At 42.2% G+C, this 15,860-nt stretch overlaps 1 protein-coding gene across 2 annotated transcripts in view; it reads left to right on the top strand.

Annotated features, from left to right (window-relative positions):
- The window catches only part of MEGF10 (multiple EGF like domains 10), a 124,618-nt gene that overhangs the window by 51,450 nt on the left and 57,308 nt on the right, over nt 1–15,860 (top strand). For both annotated transcript variants that reach the window (XM_037028513.1, XM_037028503.1), the window contains exons 5-6: nt 12,372–12,618; nt 14,495–14,615. In XM_037028513.1, the coding sequence (XP_036884408.1) occupies nt 12,372–12,618; nt 14,495–14,615 (368 nt within the window). The remainder of the gene's footprint in view (nt 1–12,371; nt 12,619–14,494; nt 14,616–15,860) is intronic.

The following is a 15,860-nucleotide window of genomic DNA, read 5'->3' as shown; positions in this document are numbered from 1 at the left end:
ACCGCTCTGACACGGTAGATGACAGGAGACATGCACCAGGTGTGTTTCCATGAATGGCGAGGAGGAGGTGGGTGTGGGAGCTTCACACCCTCAGCAGGGGGAGGTTGTACTATAAGCATCAAGGTTCTAACCTTTGTGGGGGAGTGACTCTTGAAAAAGTGGTCTCATGACTATGAACGGCATTTAAAGTCAGGCCTTATTTGAAAGGAGAGTGTTTAACAATGTGCCGTCTCAACTTTCACATATTGCTTCTCAAGGCAGACATTTGGTATGACAGTATGGAACTTAGCTGTGAACTTTTACCAACATGGTATATGGACAGTAAGAAATAAGGCAAAGAAATTCAAACTACAAGTTATTCCAAATCATATTATCAGCCATTTTCTGGTGGAGGCGATAATGTGCTTCCTGGCCATTCTGCTTAGAGGGAAGTAATGATACTGTATGTATCATTATTTGTTACCATACCTGTAAAATGGGATAGGCTGATACCTGATTTTAGTAGAGATGCATACCTCCCCTCTCATAGGGTTATGTTGTTAATTGGCTGGAATTAAGTGCTCTGGTTTATTATGTAAGCTGGTTCACCTGAAATATGTTGGAGGAGAGCTGTAGCAACACCCTGGACGGCCAGAATCATCAACAAGTGGGTCCTAGAGCAATTAAGCCAGAATCACTGCTGGAGGCCAACATGACAAAACTGAAGCTGTCCTGCCTCAGGCACATCCGCAGAAGGCAGGGTTCTTTAGAAAACACAGTAATGCTAGGAAAGGCAGCAGGGGAAAAGGAAGACCAGCGATGAGGTGGACTGACGTCATGAAAGAGCCACAGGCACGAGTCTGCAGGAGCTGAGTGGGCTGCTGAGGACGGGGCATTGTGGACAGCGCTCCTTCCTGGGTCTCCGGGGGTCGGAGCTGACTCAGTGCACACACATATACACCTTTCAGGACTGCGTCTGGTTTTTTGTTGTTTGTAATTGTGTCACAGAATTTTTTTTAAATGCTTGAAATAAAAATACTTCAATGGAAATGAGAAAAAAAACACTAACCATATTTTTTCCTTTTTTGGTCAATGTATCTTTTAATTCATTGAAAACCTTGTTGGTTTTTTAAACTTTGAGTGTTTGTATCTGTGTGCTGGAGCAAATGAATCGCGGTTGATATGTATAAAACTAATGAGGGTGAGGAAGCAATAAAGCAATGAAAACTATTCTAATAGAGTGAACAGTAGAGGTTACAAGATCCTTGTTCTTGGACCATGAATGAATGGTGTCAACTTAAAATTTTGTGGAAACCTAGTGTTTTTACTACTCACTACTGTTCTACAGAAGTAGCAAAATAACTTCCAAAGAAAGTTGAAATGTTAATGGGATTTATTTGAACTTGATATCGAAGTTAAAAAAATTCTTTAAGACAGAATATACTACAAGCAAAGCAAAATGAGAAGCAAGAGAGTGGAGAAAAAATTTGTAATGTCTAAAACAAATGATTCATATATAAACAATGAAAATAACTTCTATAAATCAATAAGAAAAGACTCCCAACTTTAGAATAAGCTAAGGATACAATAAATTAATTCAGAGACAAGAGAACCTAATTGACTAATAAGCACATGAAAGTATGATTATCTTTGTAAAAACCAATGAAATGCATAAAAAAGAAGGAGGTGTCATTTTTGCTATCAGAGGGACAAAAGAAAAGAAGTGTGACAATATCAAGTGTTGACAAGGACGTGAAAAAAAAACTTCTGCACACCTCTCTCATGAGGGTAAATTGGCAGAGTAATTTTAGAGAGCAATTTGGCTACCTCTAGAGTAAAATTTTAATTTGTAAACACCATATGATTCATTAATTTTATTTCTACTTCTTTATAATTTATCTATATACTTTAGAGAAGCCCTTGCATACATATACTACATGATATATTTTTTCCATCTTTGTAGTAGTGAAAATTTAGAAAAAACCAAGTGGCCATGAATATGGGAAAAGATCAATTTATTGGAGGCTGTTAACATAGTGGAATGTGCACAGTCATTAATTCCTGTAAAATGCTGTGTAATATTACACTATATTACCGGATGTGTCAATATTAGTAGATCGCAGTATCGTAATATTGGGTAAAAAAGTAAGATGCACGGTGACATATGCATTTTACATAAAACTAGCAAATATATACAATAACATAGTATGTGTTATTGTAGACACACACACAGACTCAAAGGATCGTGTTAAAACCATGACAGGGGCTCCCTCTGGGGAAGGAGGAGAGAGGAACTGAGAACTAGCGATGGAAACCGAGGAGACTTTGACTTCATCTGCCATGTTTTGTTTCTTCCGTCAAATGGTGAGGCAGATGTGACGGGACCTTCACTTACAACAGGTTAATTCTAGATTGCAGGTTCACGGGCCTTTGTTTAAGTGTTGCTTGTAGTTTTCTGTGGTTAAAATGTTTTTCTCAGGGAAATGATGTTAAATTTCTCAGACCATCCAGTTAGCACTGAGGGTTTGAGGACAGGCTTCTCACTATGGGATTTTCAACCGAACGTTTCAGACCTCTGCGCTCTGGTCTCCCACAGCCAAATGAAGATGCTATGGACTTTCACCGTGGTGGTTCTCAGTGCTCGCCCTTCCGTGCTCAGCCCGTGCCCACCTCCGCTGGAAGCCGGCTCTCCCTTCCCACAGGGACAGTGTGCAGAGCCCTCTGTGTTCCCCCAGCATCCTGTGCATGCAACACTCACACGGTCTTTTGTGACAAACCTCACTGTGGGCCAGTCTCTCCTGATAGATCCAGAAACCTTAGAGGTAGAACGTGTCTTAGGCAGGAGGAGCAAGGAGTAAGTGATCCATAAGGAGAAGGTGCTCGATACATTTGTAGTAAAAGAGTAAATGAGCAAAAAATGAAAATATGGCAAAACTTTAGAAAGCAAGACATCCTGGGATGGCTCCTGCAGTGGTTATTCCTTGGGGTTCAGTGAACAAATGGGATCCCCTCAAATCCCTCACTTAATCCCAGCCTGCAGTGTATATACCCTTGAGATCCTCCTGCACTGTGAATAGGGTCATTGCTATGCTCTCCCAGGGAGACGTGAGAATTTATATTGAGTCACATTAAGGAATAAACATCTCATGCTGGCCTATAATATGAGATAAGCATACACGGAATTTATAACCTGGCAGGGTTGCTTTGAAAATTTATTCAGCTACCATTTTTTAAAAGAAGAAGATAGGTCCTCCCTCGGCCGCTGAATACAATTAATAGGCACAGCCCTGGGTGGTTTGTCCGCGGTGACGGTTGGTGCCATGTCAGCTCTCCAGCAGGGTTTTTGACATGTGAAGGACATGAGGTTTTAATGCCTTCAGAGGATCTGGAAGGCGCATTTTTATTGTCCTTCTTCATGGATGTAGAAGCTTTACAGAGCTGTTTTATTTTCGAAGCACTTGATGTTTTGAATGAGGATCTTTTCTTCTATGTTAACAAAGGGAATGATACACCATAGCCTGGGTAGCCCGCAGCACCGGGGACCAAATCGCAGGGAGATAAAAGCCCCTGAGGGAACCTGACTTAGGAAGAAAGGGTGCATATTTCAGGAAGAATTCTGCTTTTCTGTCCTTTGAGACAACAGAGAATTGTTTTGGTCTCTTCTAAAAGATACTCGCTCTGTAGAGATGTTTTTTTAAAAAGTGATTTATTTGTGTTTTATCCATGTATTAGAATATGAAGGGTTAGATTTTCTTCCCTACTAATTTTTCTCAGTCACAAACTTTCCTACGTTTAAAGTCAACGGAGAACGTCATGGCAAGATGCCATGTGAAAATATATTTTCAAGTTAGCACAGCTGATGGATGTGTCCTAGTAGGTACTTGACATTTATATGTTAAGATCACTGATAGTCTTCCTTGCTTCAAACAGCAACCCGGTGAGGGTAGTTGTGTAGTATTAGCTGGTGTCACTTTCCCTGTGATGAACTTGTTTCTAGAATTCAGTGCATTATCCTGCTGCGTCTGATAGAGATGTATCCACAAGGTTCTCAAACCTGGTATGGTTCTACAGTTTGATTTCTTAGATCCCAGAAATATTAAATCAATACAAAAAGAAAAAAAAACAGAAACAAAACCAAACAACAACAACAAAAACAATAAAAGATGGACTGCTGTTCATCTAAAGTTTGTTTACACCCAACACAAGTACATAGAATTGGGCACTTTCGCCGTTCTCTCTAATTCAGAACCAAGCACTTTTAAAAAGCATCTCATATTTCAAAACGTGTTTCAGGGCTGGCCACTGTGTTGTCTTAGTGGGCCCAGATTACCTGAGGCAAAGTTAGGTCATTGGGATTGGTGCCTGCGAAAACGACAAGATTATCCAGTTTTTATTAATGACTGTCTATTTTTTATGCTAAGGGGGGATGACTAAGAAGTTCATGTGTTTGTTTGTAAGTTTCCCCTTTTCCATTTCTGAGCCCCATTGCTTGCCTCTGCCTCTGGACACATTAGTCTACAGCAAGTGGGAAATTATTAAGTCCAGTTTGAACTGGCAATTAAAGCCATAATATAAAATGCAGGGTTTCATTGCAGGCCCGAGTCTTGTCCCACTGGCTTCGTGAACACGATGAAAAGGGTGATACCAGGGCTCTTTTTCACTTCATGGAGTTACTGGAAAATTTGTTTTTGAAATTCACATTGTGAGAACCAAGTTGTCCTTTGGGGCATGAATGATTCATGCAAGACAAACAAATACCACAAACCACCGACAGGCCTGTTACTCCACCTTCATATACAGCTGAAGGATGTTTTTCTTGTATTTTCTTTTTCCTGGGTGGATGGTCCGATGTGCCAACTATGGAATAAAATTTCTGCTCCTGTTAGGTCTGTGCTGTGTCACACACAACAAGAAGTGCTTTTTGTGTAATTAGGATGTTCCGCCATCCCCATTTTATAAAAAAATAATGAAGTAGAATAAAGGTCGGGCACTTGCTCAAGGTTCTATAGCTATGAAGTGAGGGTGGCCCACCTTGAGTCCAGGTGTGTCTGATGCTAAATCATGGTTCTTCCTCACTTCCTCCTTGAGCCAGCTGGTGATTGATGAATTTTGTAACAAGGTGAACTTGGTGGTAAACATGACTCAATCACTCCTTTCTCAAAGAGAAAAATGACTTCATCCTCTCCCTTCCTTTTTTTTTTTTTACTGGAGTCCTTGAATGAAACAATGTATTAACATGCCCTTGTTTCTTCTCCCCAGCATCTATCAGTTTGGACTTTCTGTTTATCTCTAATTATATTCCTTTCTTTTTTTAAAATAGGCATTCTTATTTTCTTAAAGATTTTATTTATTTCTTTTTAGAGGGAAAGGGAGAGAGGGAAAGAAACATTAATATGTGGTTGCCTCTCATGCACCCCCTACTGGGGACCTGGCCCACAACGTAAGCATGTGCCTTGATTGGGAATGGAACTGGTGACCCTTTGGTTTGCAGACTGGTACTCAATCCACTGAGCCACACCAGGAAGGGCTAACTGTGCTTCTTTCCTTATTCTTTGTCTACACAAAGGCAAGATATTTACTAACCTGTCTTCCTTTTATTCAAGGATGTTTCCTAATGCCTTGTTTTTGTTAATACTTTATGTGGCTATGGACACGTTGGGACATTCCTTATCAACACCATTCCGATGAACCTGCTACTAATGATGCCTGGGAACTGTCATTTGGGGCAAACAACTATTCTTTCCCCAACACAGAGGAGACTTTTGTCCTAGAATGTTCTCTTCTGGAAACCAGGCAGAAGCAGTTAATATGCATTGAGACTAGTTTTATAATTGACGAGCATCCCTTGTTGGGGGTGGTCTGTGTGGTGGGGGGAGGTCCCAGCTTTGGAGGCTGTGGAAGATGGGGGTCTCTCCCTTGCTTTTGCCCCTTGAGCACTGAGTGACAGTGAGCAAAATATCATGACTCCATTCTGCACGTGAAACAGGAATAATTATACCTGATAACATTGAATGTTATTGTGAGGTTTAAGCAAAATAGCTGCATAAAGCTGACAATGTGTGAAACTCGGTTTGTCATAGAGCTGCTTCTTTCTCCCCATCCTTTGCATGGCAAATTAGGCTGAGGGTTTGCAGTGTGTCAGGAGAGGAGAATGTGCCTAGAATTGTTATGGTGGTTTTCCTGCCTTGTGCTGTGAGAGTTCCAGTGCCCTACATTCACAGGCACACTCATTTATTCACCGAATACATCTCACACCAGCCATGTGCCTGGTGACACAGGGCCTTGTTTTCAGATCTGTGTACTCCAGAAGCTAATGACACCAATACTGTTTTCACAGTGAGCTTATTGGCTTTTTGTTTGCATACAGTCATTATCAGCTTACAAAAGCTCTTCACATCTGTCCATCTCCTTATTTTTTTTTTCTTTCTGAGAAATTCCCTGTGTTCCTACTACTGAGGTAATTTCTTCCTTTCATTGTCCCTAAATATCGAGTCATTGGCTGACCCCCCATAGGCTTGCTCATGAAAGGTCTTATCATTTGTGGCTCTGCCTTAATAGATCACATTAGGTGAAAAACAATTGTGGGATATTATGTTTAACCAAAATATATGATTTTACTACTTCAGCAGCAGAATGGTCTCCTGAAAAGTTCTTGGACTTTTGTTTGCAGGAAGTCTTAGATCCGAACACTAATGCCACCACTTACTAATCGGGTGTCTTAGGACATTTTACCGAAATGTTCTCGTCCTGAATACCCTCCGGGCGCTAAACGTGATCATGATGCCCACCGTGTTATAACTGCTGTGAGGACTGGAAAGAGGTGTGCAAAGCACGGAGCACAGACCTTGCACAATGTAAATGCTCAGCCTATTGAACTGCTTACACCTAACTTTTTGCTTGCTTTTCTCGTAGTGCCAAAAGGACACACGTTGATTGCAGAAAATGTAGAACATTTAGTTAGTCCATGAATACAAAAAATCAGAAATTCAGAAATACTTTTAAGACCCAGAGCTACCCAACGGGACCATTTGACAATAGAACTCTTCACCAGCCGTCTCTCCATTTCTGCCTTTCTTGTTACCTGCTTCTCCTTCCCTCCCCAGGTATTAGGTCTAGCTGTATATGAGTGCTGGTATTTGGCCATTTTTGACCTAAATTATTAATGACAGTTAAAAATTAATGTTAATGACAGTTAAATTAATGATGGTTTCATCTGGTTCATTCTAATATAATGGTAAAATTGAACCATGTGGTACATATCATTTTTAATCTACTTTTTATCATGATGATATTGCTAATATCTCTCAAGTTCATTAAATATCCTTCTATAATATCACTTTAAACTGATACATATTCAATTATATGACTATTCCTAATGAATAGTCTTCTATTGCTAGAAAATGAAGTTTTAATATTTTTTGTTGTTACAAACAGTGCTTGGATAAATAATATCCTTATAGCTTTGGAAGGAGTAAAATATAAAATACATGGGTGGACAAAAGTAGTTTTACAGTTGTTTGTATGGAAGTAAGACAAGTACATAATACAGTCATTAATTAAATAATAATACAAGAACAAAACTCTGTTTTGTGTACTCACGACTGTAACCCTACTTTTCCCACCCCTGTATAGTGGTTTAAAATACAGACGCACAAGACGGAAGGCCTTGTGCCTCACTGCCTACCACCTGTGCAGCTTTAAGCAAGTCACCTGCATCACAGTTTTTAATCTATAAAACAGAAACAGCAATGCCTCATAGGGGCCCTGCGAGAGTTCCTCTATCTCAAGTGCTTCAGAATGGTGGCCATGGGTGCACGGTAAGTGTTATTAATTAGTTAGTTATTCTACATTGTCTTTACACACGTAAGTTATTGCTTTTGGAAAAATCCCAAAGGAGGAATTTGTGAATGAAGAGCTTTTGATCCACTTCTCCAGATTCATCTCTAAAATGGATGTGGTAATCTGTTCACCCTTAGTAGTGCTTAAGAGCGCTGGCTTTCATGGAAGGGAGAGGTTATCATCACCACTGTGTCGGGCTCATCACTGTGGTTACCCTACTTCCTGACTCAGGGCGCACAGTTTCCCACAGTTCGGGGTCCCTGAGGTCAGGTGGCTTCCAACCACTACAGCCAGCCAGGTGACTGATGAGCCATGGTGGCATGGAACCTTCTGTTGCCAACTGCCAAGATCAAGAAAGGGTGTCTGTGGGTCTAAACACCTAGGAAATGCAGGCCTATTTGAGAGGTATGAGGAGATACAAGTGGGTGTCCTGGAACATATATGATGCTGTTTTCAGAGAGCATCTCAGATTGGGGCTGAGAAATGCACCTGAAAAACAGAGGCTTTTGGGCTGACTGTAAAAGACTAAGGAGGACAGATGGAGGGAGAGGACACATCTGGTATCTCTCCATCTCTACTTATTTTCTATACTTCTTCTTGCTGTGCACGTGTCTGAGAGAGATGATGATGGCCATGACACCATAGCATAGAGGTCCAAGAAGGCGTTCATAGATTGCTATTTAAAAGCTTCTTGGTGGTTGCATGTATCATTCACTCTGAATGTAATACCTCCCTCCCCTTCCGGTCCCCCCTCTTTGTATGTACAAATCCTCTACCCTCTACCTGAACATGGCACACTCTGCTTTTAAGTCCAAGTGGAGACATCATTTTAGCTGGGCAGCATTTCCTGACTCACCAACACTGGTTGTCATTTCTGTGTTTTCAGTTGCACTGAGTCCATATCCTTATCTTACTGCTTATCCAGGCTATTTTATTGCTACTAAACTCTAAGGTTCTAGGAGCACACCCTTTTTTTCTTCTTTCAGCTCTAGGCCTGGTACCATGGCTGACACAGGGCAGGTACTTAAGTGTTATCACTTTGAGTGAATTTCTATGCGCAGCCCATGAATGCAACCTGGGGTTCCTGGCATCACTGGAAGCTACAGTCAGCAGGGCTCCAGGGTGAGAGGGTTCGGTGCTCTACCAGGTGTCATCAAGGGCTGTAGCATGGACTGTATACTTCGATATTGATCACTAGTATAAGTCCCTTTTATTTCCAACTGATTAGTAGAGCCTAATAGAGCGAACTGGCCATGCTGCTTCGGGCTCTCATTAAGCTGTCTCCTGAAACGCCTGCAGGAATCTGGGTGCCTTGGGTCGGAGAGCCCATTTCTAACTATACTAACAGAAAATGACAGGGATGCTGAAAATGAGTCATCACTCCCTTACAAACATTTGGGTTTTTTTCAACTTAATCTGAAACAAAATTTTGTTCATTTACCTCTTCCTATTAGGTATTAGGATATTCAAGCTATTTCAATGTTAACTACATAAGAAAAAAGTGGTCAGTGTGAGCAAACAAAGCAGTTACTTTTTCTCATGCAGTGGAACACTCGCTCCTTGACATGCGAGTGAAGCGTTAAGTAAAAGATGTCAGATGATTTGAGTTCAGAGTCTCCTGAAACTGTCTTTCCAAACCCAGCACTTAAATTCAGGATAATCGGTTAGCTTGGCACTAAACATAAGGAACACATTCTGTCTCTTGTCTACACAGTCTACAGACCCTTGTATTTGGAGTAACCAGGGAGGAAAGCTGGCTTTCATGTGGGGAACTGTGCATTTCACTGGGATACACTGAAAAACGGGTGTGTTGTAGTGGTTGAACATGACAACTGAAGAAAGGAAAGGAAGTCACAGTGATGCTAAATTTGTAAGCCAGGCTTCTGTGTCCTTCTCCTTGCACTTCCTGCCTGTTTGTCTGTAAACTTCTGTATGTGGATTCCCCCCCAGCATAGCCCGTGTTGGTGCCCAGTGAGCACATTTCCAGGCCCATGTATCAGGGGCCTTTGAGGGAAACCCAGCCCCGAGGGGAGAAACTGTCACTTCAAAGCATGCCACAGTGCTTAGTGATAGCCAGGACATTAACTGCATGAACATGACTTCTTTCAAAGCCTGGAACCCTTTCTTTGATGCTGATAGTTATCAATTCCTGCTATAAACTTGCTTCTATTATGAGATACATTTAGAGTTTTTCCTTTTTATTTTTTTTAACTGAATCCCAAGAAAATAGAACTGGTTTCTGCCTGATTGCTCCGCTGGGAGGAAGTTGTCGAATGGGATGTGGCAACGGGTCAGAGGAGAGGAGGGACCGGCTCTGCCCTCTCAGCACCTCTCCCTCCCACTGGCCTGTTGTCATATTCCCTAAAATTTGTGGGATCTGGTTCACTCTTACCACAGTGCATTGTGAAGAAAAAGGATAAGCGATCATGTTTGAATGCTTTTGACTTAATCTTGATGCTCTTATCAAGGTAATTTTATTAGCTTAAATTGTTTTTTATGTCAATCAATTATTCCTTCATTTATATACATAAGGGAAAAAATACATATTTACTATCTGAGGCTCCTGGAAGTTAAGAGGGATTTGGAAACTTTGGAGAAGGTTTGGCGAATAAAATGAGTGAAGCTGAATAAACTGTTAAAAAATTAGCAGAAGTATCTGGGATGTAGTATTTAGTCTAACAAAGAGCGAGGTCAAGAATACATCCATCTTCCAGGAATGAGGTCATTTATATATAGTATAGAGAACAGTGGTGAACCAACTATCCTGTAAGGAGAAGAGGAGGGAAAAGGATCAAATTATAGAATATCAGATTTGGCTTACCATGGAATGTAGCTTATTCCATATTCTTAAGGTCAATGAACCAGGGAACAAGTTATAAAGGACTATGGGGTTTATTCTGGTGGACCTTAAAAACAGGCTAGATATTTCTCTAACTGGGATAGCTGAGAGGATATAAAGGAACAGAAGAAGTAATTTAAAATAATACATTCTAGATGGAAAAAGTTAAAATTGGAAAAAATTTTTATCCATATCAATAGGTAATGAAAGAAACAACTCCTATGAATAACAATTAGGCTTAAATCTCATCTTGAAACTACCTCCTGATCTTATTTTGCGAAAGAAGACTGTTGAGTTCTTAGGTAATTACTTTCTTAATCTGCTTTAGGTTCAATAATTTTCTCTCATTGTTTTTAATTGTGTTAAAGTATATTTATTAAAGTACTAATGAGACGAAAGCCATACTGATTAAAGACAGAATTATTCATTTAAACCTTTTGATATTATGAAATGAAAGGTAGGGGCTCATATTTGAAGATGAATCCTATATGTCTATTACGTTGTTTGCTGTATACCTTGTTTTTAAATAGTTTATCCAGATCTGTTTAAGTTACAAAATCTTTATGAAATCACACATTTTTTAATCATAAAAGCAATTTATCCTGAAGGATAAATTCTATCCCTAGGTAGGGTGCATCTTCCCTAGTGATTTTTATAGCATCTAATTAATAAATAAATGCATGGCTGACTAGGCAATGCATATCAGAATAGGTTTTGCTTATTGTCGCCCTTTATAATTTTTAGACTGCTGGGGATTGAGTTTCTCTTCACCTGCCTTGCTCCCCTTTTCCCACTCACTGACATGGATTACAGTTACTCCTCCTGTTCCTTGAAACTGTACTTTTAGATTTATCTTTCAAATGCTGATTTCTGCCTTTGTCTTCCTTGGTTTTGTGGACCTATTATTTCTTTATTTGCTCTTCATTTTCTGTGTCAGGGTTGTCTTATTTTTCAAATAAGTCAGTGAATTTAAACATTTCAGTCATTTTTTCCCCTAGCCTTTTCTACTGACCTCCCAATTGATTGGTACCTGGAAAGTAGAGCAGTTGTTTGCGTAGAGAGAGCTCAGCCCAGCCCCACGGTAGGGGCTGCGTGCTCCTCGCACTCCTCGGGAGCTCTGCCCAGGGTCCCCTCTGGGTCTTCATGATCCCGGCCTGAGGTCAGCCCCTCACGGAGCTCCTGATCTATGCTCTTCTCTCAGTGGCAGCTCCTTCCTCACACTGTAGCCAGCCAACCTTGCCATGAAGCAAATCTAGTGTTCCTCATTGCCTAAGATCCTTTACTACCAACTCCTTGTCCAAAAGATACAGTACAAACTTCTTAGTGCCCATTAAAGCCCCTGCAGGAACTGACCATCCCAATCTGCCTAGCCAGCCTCCTCTCTACCCACAAGCGCTCATGCCCTCCCCTGGCCAGTCACTCTGGTCACACCAGTCACATCAGACTCCACACTGCAGGGAACAGGCAGAGTGAAGGCGGCTGGAAAGTGTAGCCACGCTGAAGCAGTGGCGAGATGGGAAGTGGCTCACCTAGTGCTGAGTCTTGGTGTGTGAGGCACTGCCCTGTGTCGGTCCTGGGGCCCTGATGCTCAGTTAAGGAGTGGTGATGAAGGGGTCATCAAGCCATTTTCTCCGAGGGAGAGGAAGGCTGATTCTGAAGAGCTTGCCCTTACCCATCCCACACTCTGACGCCACGTTTTCTTCCCCAACCTCAGCCTGCGACGGTGATCACTGGGGACCGCACTGCAGCAGCCGCTGCCAGTGCAAAAACAAGGCCCTGTGCAACCCCATCACAGGGGCTTGCCACTGCGCTGCAGGCTTCCGGGGCTGGCGCTGCGAGGACCGATGCGAGCAGGGCACCTATGGTAACGACTGCCACCAGAAATGCCAATGCCAGAACGGAGCCACCTGTGATCACGTCACAGGGGAATGCCGCTGCTCGCCCGGATACACTGGAGCCTTGTAAGTGACATACTGCTGAGCCGCACGGCAGAGCTCATCCCCCATCCCCGCGCTGCCGTCTTATTCCTGGGCTCCCGTTTCCATTGCTGCCTGGGTCCAGGCCCAGACGTGGAGGTCAGCAGTGATCACTGAGGTGATCCTGCTGTTGGACCCTGGGGCATCAGAGCCCAGCAGAGTCTAAGGGCCAGCTTCCCTGCTTGGCTTTGGCAGGGTGCTGTATTGGATGGGGATATTTAGGGGTCATTCGGGGCAGATGTGAAGTTCTGCTTTGATTCTCCCACAACCACATTCCTTTTACACTCCTGGTGTTAATGGTCTGTGTTGCTCTCTTGTCTGTGGATGGGTTCAGTGCCTTGGAAAAGAGGAAAGGGAGAAGATGTTAGAGATAGCCCAGGATGAAATGTTAACTGGGCCATTTAATGCCCACAGATACGAATGTTGCTGTGTGAATACAAAGTATGTACTTGACATCTCTGTAGAGTATGTGCACATGGATCTTTCAACTTCTCTGGAGAACCGTGAAGCAACTCCTTGACCCCCTTTACTTTCCTTTGTGGGAAGGACCGTCTTTGGTTTGCTTGTACAGATGGCCCCCAACTTAACAATGGTTCAATTTGATAATTTTTCAACTTGTAGGATAGTGTGAAGCAATACATACTCAGTAGAAACCATACTTCAAGTTTTGAGTTTTGACCTTATCCCAGACTATCGATACGTGCTATAATACTCCCTGGCGATGCTGGGCAGTAACACTGAGCCACAGCTCCCCAATCCCCTCTCAGAAACATCTGATTCTCTGTGGTATATTTATTGTATTAGATGATTTTGCCCAACTGTAGGCTAATGGAAGTGTTTTGACCATGTTTAAGGCAGGCTACGTAAGCTCTGATGTTCAGTGGTTGCGTATACTAAATGCATTTTGCTGTAATGACGTTTTCAATGTACGATGGGTTTATCTGGATGTAACCCCATTGCAAGCTGAGGAGCATCTGTACTAGCAAATGGAGTAAGAGACAGATTTTGCAAAAAAAAAAAAGGAGATAGAAAAATTTCGTTTCCTTGTGGAGAAAATTACACTTGTAAATCACAGAACTTAAACTTGGGGGGGGGTGTGGAAATGGGGCTGATTAGGTAAGTACTTCCTGCTGAGAGTGTTAGGACTGTAAAGCAGAGCTAAAGAAAAAAGGGCATTAGCCTAGAAAACTCTGGTTTTCAGAAGAATGAATGATCATCCCAAACTACTTAATGGTTAATATTCCTTCTCTGGGTTTTTATCAAGGCTGCAATTGAATAGGGCTTTGGGAAACTTGGAGCGATTTCACAGGAGAGCAAAAACAGACAAAAGCCTAAAGAAGAAGGTTTGTCCACACAATATGGGGCAGGGGGTTGAAGGCATGGAAACTGGTCGGTCTGAGGGAGAGAATGCTGGAAACTGATTACCAAGAATGTATGCACAAAGCAGGGATGTGCAAACGTTTCAATCTTTTCTGAGATCAGAACAAATGCACAGACAAAAGTAGACTTCAAACATAGCGTGTGGGCTTTATCAGAGTTACGTGGAAAGCTCTTGACACTGAGGAGTGTTTTTCCAGCTGAGAGTCATCCTCGGTGCTCTCAGGACAGATTCTCCTCAGACTGAAATGGTCCCCAGAGCTAATGCCCCAAAACAAAGAGCATTGGCTCTGGAAGGACTGAGTGACCCCTCAAAGGCCCTACCGGCCAATATGATTAATGCTCTTGAAATTGATGAAAAGGACAATATTGAACAGAGAAAGCGTGTCTGTGTTAGGGCCCTGGGTGCTGTTGTATCTGTGAACCTAAGGGTTGTGTGGTTGGAGACATAATAGTGCTCTTTATGGCCTGTTAATCCCCTCAGCTGCGAGGATCTCTGTCCCCCTGGCAAGCACGGTCCACAGTGTGAGCAGAGATGCCCCTGCCAAAATGGAGGAGTGTGTCATCACGTCACAGGGGAGTGCTCTTGCCCTCCTGGCTGGCTGGTAAGCTCCCCTCCTCCCTCCCAAAGTCACCTGTTTCAGGAAACTGAAGTGAAAATGCATGTGGAGGATTTTAACACAAAATAAAGTTATAACTGATGGCTGGAGATACGAACCAATTCAAAGCTGGAACACTTCAGTCCAGAGAAGGCAGAAGAGGATTCAGTCCTGAACTTGAAGTGCATGCAGGGTTCTCATGGAAAAGATAGTAGTAGGCCATCTGTTCTGCTTTCCCCTCAGCATATAAACTCCTCTTACACCTGGCAGCCAGAGCTGTCAACCCTGCATATATTTAAATAATTGTTTTCATAACTATGTTCTATGGACCACTATTGTTCTTTGAGAGCGTTATTCTCAACAGACTATGTTATATGAAAATGTTATCTGCTCATATAAATCTGGAGATATTGTCAGGTACACCAGGTTTCCCAAGTGCTGTTGAACTCTTCAGCCTTTAGAATCATAAGGCAAGGGGAAGCTACAAGTCAGCATACTTCCCTGACCTTGACCATGCTACTTTTTCTTTATGTAGCATCACAGAAGCTTAATGTTCTGTGGAATGCACAATGTCAGAACTGGTTTACTAACTAGATTTCTCTGAAATTAGGAAGTAATATGGGTTCGTATTCCTCTCAGCTGGTTTGTGCATAAGTCTGTGAAGGCAGAAGAATGAATGGCCAATGTCTGTTTCCTTCATTAACAAACAAAAAATAAAAGAGCAGTTGACTTCATGGTCATTTTCTACCGCCGAGAGTGCTGGGGAGCTGCTCTTGCTTGGTTCCAGTGAAATGACTTCGTAATTGCCAAATCCATCCTCATTCCACTCTTCCTTTCTCATTAGCTTCACTTCTCCAAAGTTTTGAGCTAGTCACTTCTCCCGCTCTGTTTCCTAATCTCTTTTCCTCCCACTTCTCTGATAATCCTCTCTCCTACCTCTCACTAGAGATCTTCTTTCCTAATCTTCCTCCTCCTGCAAATTACTTGATTGCAGTATTATCTAGGTTTCAGTCTTGTCCTTCTCTGTTCTTGCTATAAATCTCTGGAAATCTCACCCAGACTGGAGGCTTTAACAATCATATGCTGATTTTTCCAAGATCTTAACTTGCCTAGACCTGTATCTCTCATTATCCTGTTAGACACGCCCACCTAGATTACCTGTGGGTGAAGCCGCTGTCTGTCTGGGAGATTCCAAAGCTAGAGCCTTAGGAGCCAGACAGGGGATGGAATTGGTCTGGTATCGCCCTTGTT

This window comes from Sturnira hondurensis, unplaced genomic scaffold (genome assembly GCF_014824575.4).
Source record: "Sturnira hondurensis isolate 20B ecotype Veracruz unplaced genomic scaffold, ASM1482457v3 Scaffold0001509, whole genome shotgun sequence".
NCBI classification, from domain to species: Eukaryota; Metazoa; Chordata; class Mammalia; order Chiroptera; family Phyllostomidae; genus Sturnira; species Sturnira hondurensis.
This window is presented reverse-complemented; position numbering and strand designations above follow the sequence as displayed.